Genomic DNA, 4,517 nt, shown 5'->3' with positions numbered 1-4,517 from the left:
GGGAAGCATCTCACTGTTCTGCTGGGGATGGTGTTGTCCACACAGAAGTTTATATAGTCAGTCACACACTCAGCCATGGCATTTATGTCATCTCCATGTGGCTGGCAAAGAACAATCCAATCTGTAGCTTCAAAACATCCCTGTAGGGCTTCTTCAGCTTCYTGTGACYACTTTCTCACAGTCCTTGTAGTTACAGGTTGTCTCTGAACAAGTGGTTTATATTCTGAGCAGAGGTAAACAAGGTTATGATCTGAATTACCCAGAGGAGATGTTGTATTGGCGATATAAGAATCCTTAACATTTGTGTAAAACAAATCCAATGTCTTGTTTTCTCTGGTAGAGCAGCTGACAAACTGTTGAAATGTTGGCAGTGTAGCAGAGAGTGAGGCATGATTAAAATCACCAGATATTTTCACAAATGCATTGGGGTGTTGTGTCTGTGTCTTAGCAGCAACGGAACTGACAATATCACATGCRTTGTCAGCAACAGCTGAGGGTGGAATGTAAACAGCTACCAAAATAACACTGGTGAACTCTCTTGGTAAATAATATGGATGAAAGCTCACTGCCAAGAGTTCAATGTCTGGACTGCAGTGTTGAAACTTCACTGTAASGTCCTGAATGACACCATCTGTTGTTGACAAGCACTGCTAATCCACCTCCTTTCTTTTTCTCGCTGCTCTATAAATCTCTGTCTGCTCGTATAGTCTGGAAGCCTTGTAGAGAGATGTTGGCATCAGGGACATGATCCTGCAGCCATGTCTCAGTGAAACACATAATACTGCATTYYCTATACTCTTGCTGAGTCCTTGTCAGGGCTTGAAGTTCATCCAGTTTGTTAGCTAATGATCTCACGTTGCCCATTAGGATTGATGGAAGTGATGGTTTGAACTTCCTCCTTCTCTCTCGTCTCTTTGCTCCAGCTCTGCATAAACGATGCCTCCTTTTCAGCTCCTCTGGGATTTGCGGCTTCAGTTGATGTATTATTTCAGATTTTTCAATATTAATCAGCTGCTCCCTGTTGTAAACCACCCTTTTACTATGGTTACGCATCATAAAAAAGGCAAAGTATAAAAAAAGTATTGGCAAAAACCAATCCAGCTGCACAGCACCCAAAACACAAATGAACAGCTGTCCAAAAAAGTTAGTTTTTCCGCAGAAAGGCAGGAATGAACGCCTGAAAAGAAAAGAAAATCTCAATAAAAGTAACAGAGCTACTCCAACGTGCTGCCACCCTCAGCGGCGCAATTCCGGAACATAAAAAGTGATGAGAAGACAATTTTATTTTCTATTTAAACATAAAAACAGCATTTTAATAACTGCTGAAGGTGACATAGATACTTTATTATGGTATAGTATTTAAATATATGCCTGAGAAACACATAATATTGCCCCTTTCAAAAAGCTGAGTAGCTCTATCAAAGTTTATTTCACCGTATGTTTTTATAGTTTTGTTTACTTCCTCCCTGACAGATCGGAACAGAGTGGGACCCCAAAGAAAGGATCTTCCGTAACTTCGGCGGAATCATCGGCCCTCTGGACGAACCCCTGGCGGTCCAGAAGTGGGCCCGYGGTCCAAACCTCACCGCCACCATCGTGTGGATCGACCCGGCTCTGGTGGTGGCAGCATCTTACGACATCACCGTAGACATGGATGCAGACTACACGCAGTACAAGCCGCCTCTGCAGCACCCTCTGAGGCCCGGCTTGTGGACGGTGCGCGTGTTAAAACAGTGGAAGCGCATCGCTGAGGTTCGCTTCCTCGTCATTCCGCTAACTTTTAATAATAAGGAGCCGATACGCAAAGGTGAGGCACGCATCCATTTGGTCTCGACTTACATTTAGTTCACATGCAAACAAATATTATTTGCATTTCTATTGTGTATGTAACCATTCAAGTTGTCCTGATGCATCTCAGTAATCCAGGTATAAAAAAATCAAAAAGAAAAAATAAGTAGGTCTTCTGGATGGGTTCTTCTTTAGTGAAACGTTACGTCTCTCCTCCAAGAGACTTCTTCATTCTGATGAGTTTCAGGTAAACTCAGCTTTATAAGTCCTACCTCCACCTGGACAAACAGGTTAGTCATATGCAAAAGAGGGCCATCGACTAACAATAGGCTTGATCGACAGACGAAACGTTTCACTAAAGAAGAACCCATCCAGAGGACCTTTTTTTTTTTTTAACTATTCAAGTTTTTTTTCAGGTATTTATCCTGCTAATACCTGTTTTCAGAAGTAAAAATATTACAGTGGAGGACTCCTTTTAAAATGAAGCTAAGCAAACAAATAAAAGAGGAATATAAAGATATCCTATTGAAAGATTTGAATAATAAATGCCTGTAGGGTAAAAAGAACAATCTAATGTTGAAAACAAATAAATCGGCTAAAAAAACAAATGGAAATTAAAAAAAAAAAGAAACATCCCTGTTTAGTGAAGAATTAAGAAGGAAACATTGTGAACTATGCTGGACTGGTGTGTGTTTGACCTGAAGCAGATTATTAAAATTATTCTGCTTCATTGAAAAATCTGCAAAACAACCTCACTAATGCTTCCTTTTTGAAAACGACAACACATATAATTGATAAACTGTGTGTATCTGTTAAAGAAACTGAACTTAATGCATTTTTAGTTCAATTATTTGACCTTTTTTATATATAAAAAATAGTTAAAAAAAACTCATTACCAGTTTAGCTGTTTGTTGCTCAGTTTATGGTTTTAATTTTTATGGGAAAAATCAATGTATACTTGTCTTTTTTAATAATCTAGAATGCTTAGTAACGTGAGATAAATCTAAAATTGCTTAACCTTTTTTTATGTCTGCCAGATGAGGACAGCTGGCTCCATTCAGGCCCTCCAGGTAACTTGTACCTGGATCAGAGCTTCCAGCAGCTGAGCTCGGTCTTGAAGCTGCCTCCCCAGCAGCCAGCCCTGCAGGTGGCCCAGCATAACTCTCAGCTGGTGGGCCGGCCCCTCGAGGCGTGGCTGGACAGCCTCATGGGGACTTCCTGGGTTATAGGTGACCTGTGCACCACAAAGACCTCCTCTTGTCCAGCTTTGAGATCTTGCTCCAAGACCACCTGGAGCTCTTTGTCTCCTGACCCAAAGTCYGAACTTGGTCCAGTGAAAAGTGACGGACGGATCAGGTAGCCCGGAGAGAAGAGAGACTGCAAAAACTTGGACTGCACAGAAATCCTGCTGGAGAGCTGAAACCCACATCAGAGAATCTGTGTGAACTCTGAGGTCAGCAWTGAGGGAACATGAGCTTCCTTCACCAAGAAGTTGTTGTTAAAACAGACTTTTACTAATTTGACTGCTGAAATTTTGCACAAAGACAACTACAAGTGCAAACACTTGTATCATTTCTTGCCGAATGGGTACATGAACGCCAGATGTACTGCTTTGAGTTTAGCAGGTCTTCAGACACTCGGCTGCCATAGTTCAAGAAACTGCGCTCATCTGAACTCAGTTCTTGTTTTCCTGTTTTGAAAGGAACAAGAACAACAGACTCTGAGCTGTGCTCTTCTCTTCATGTCAAGGGAGAACAGAACCTCTGAATCKTATTATTGCGCTTATTTTAAAGCATTGGTATGCGAGCGTCCACAGCAGACAGGTGAAGTGCACTTTACTTTAAGATTATAATGTTATAGAGTTCACTCCCTCCATGTGTGAGGAGGAGGAGAATGTGAAAGGTGATGGAAAAGGTCTCTAAATCTTCATATAGCTGAAGGCAGATACCTACAGAGTCACCTGTTTTTGCACAGATACATCACAGATACGTTAACTCTAACTGAAGTTAGGGGGAAAATAGTTTTTTAATTATGGTCTTTTAAAAAATCTGTTTCTCATGACATATATTCAAACAAGTCATTTTTAAACATTTTTCATCAGTGCTTGGAGTCCGTGAGTCAGCGGATGAACACAGCAAGGATTTTTTTCACAGTTCCTTTAAAGCAGGTGCGTCTAATCCTGGTTGCTTTTCTGCATGTTTTGTTTTCTTGCTCCAACACACCTGACACATTGATCAAATTGCCTCTTCAAGTACTGCAGAACTATTTAGTTAAGTCTGCCGTGTTGGAGCCAAGTAACTTCTAAAGCAGGATTGAGCACCGCTAACAAACAACTGAGCTCTACATGGTYTTTCCTGCATAGAAACAGTGTTTTACCACATCCTCTTATAAACACTGAAAGTACTACGTGTACAACTATCTAAATGTGAAATAAATAATACAGAAATACTATTAAAGGTAAAAGCTTTACTCACTGTTGAKTTGTGAGTAGCTSCCGTCTTGAGTTCTGAGCTGTTGAGGTTATTCCCACTTTCCAATAGGGAATTCCCATTGGAGGGGTGTTCCAGTTTAAATTTATGACTTGTAAGTGGGAAATTTCCACCTACCAGAACAACTAGGCAGCAGCAAAAGTAGCCAGAGAAAATGCRACTAAATTCAAGTTTTAAATTTAGCCAGCTACTTTTGAACCCTGTGCACCTCCACCTAGTGGTGGGATGCCATCATTTCAC

General features: G+C 40.9%; 1 protein-coding gene across 1 annotated transcript in view; it reads left to right on the top strand.

Moving 5' to 3' along the window:
- Positions 1–4,178, top strand: part of xylt2 (xylosyltransferase II) — a 17,668-nt gene extending 13,490 nt beyond the window's left edge. The window contains exons 10-11 of the mRNA XM_014006880.1: positions 1,474–1,807; positions 2,826–4,178. Of these exons, the coding sequence (XP_013862334.1) occupies positions 1,474–1,807; positions 2,826–3,148 (657 nt within the window). The 3' untranslated portion in view covers positions 3,149–4,178. The remainder of the gene's footprint in view (positions 1–1,473; positions 1,808–2,825) is intronic.
- Positions 4,179–4,517: the final 339 nt, after the last annotated feature.

The sequence above is a fragment of the Austrofundulus limnaeus genome, unplaced genomic scaffold (assembly GCF_001266775.1).
Source record: "Austrofundulus limnaeus strain Quisiro unplaced genomic scaffold, Austrofundulus_limnaeus-1.0 Scaffold38, whole genome shotgun sequence".
Taxonomy (NCBI): Eukaryota; Metazoa; Chordata; class Actinopteri; order Cyprinodontiformes; family Rivulidae; genus Austrofundulus; species Austrofundulus limnaeus.
This window is presented reverse-complemented; position numbering and strand designations above follow the sequence as displayed.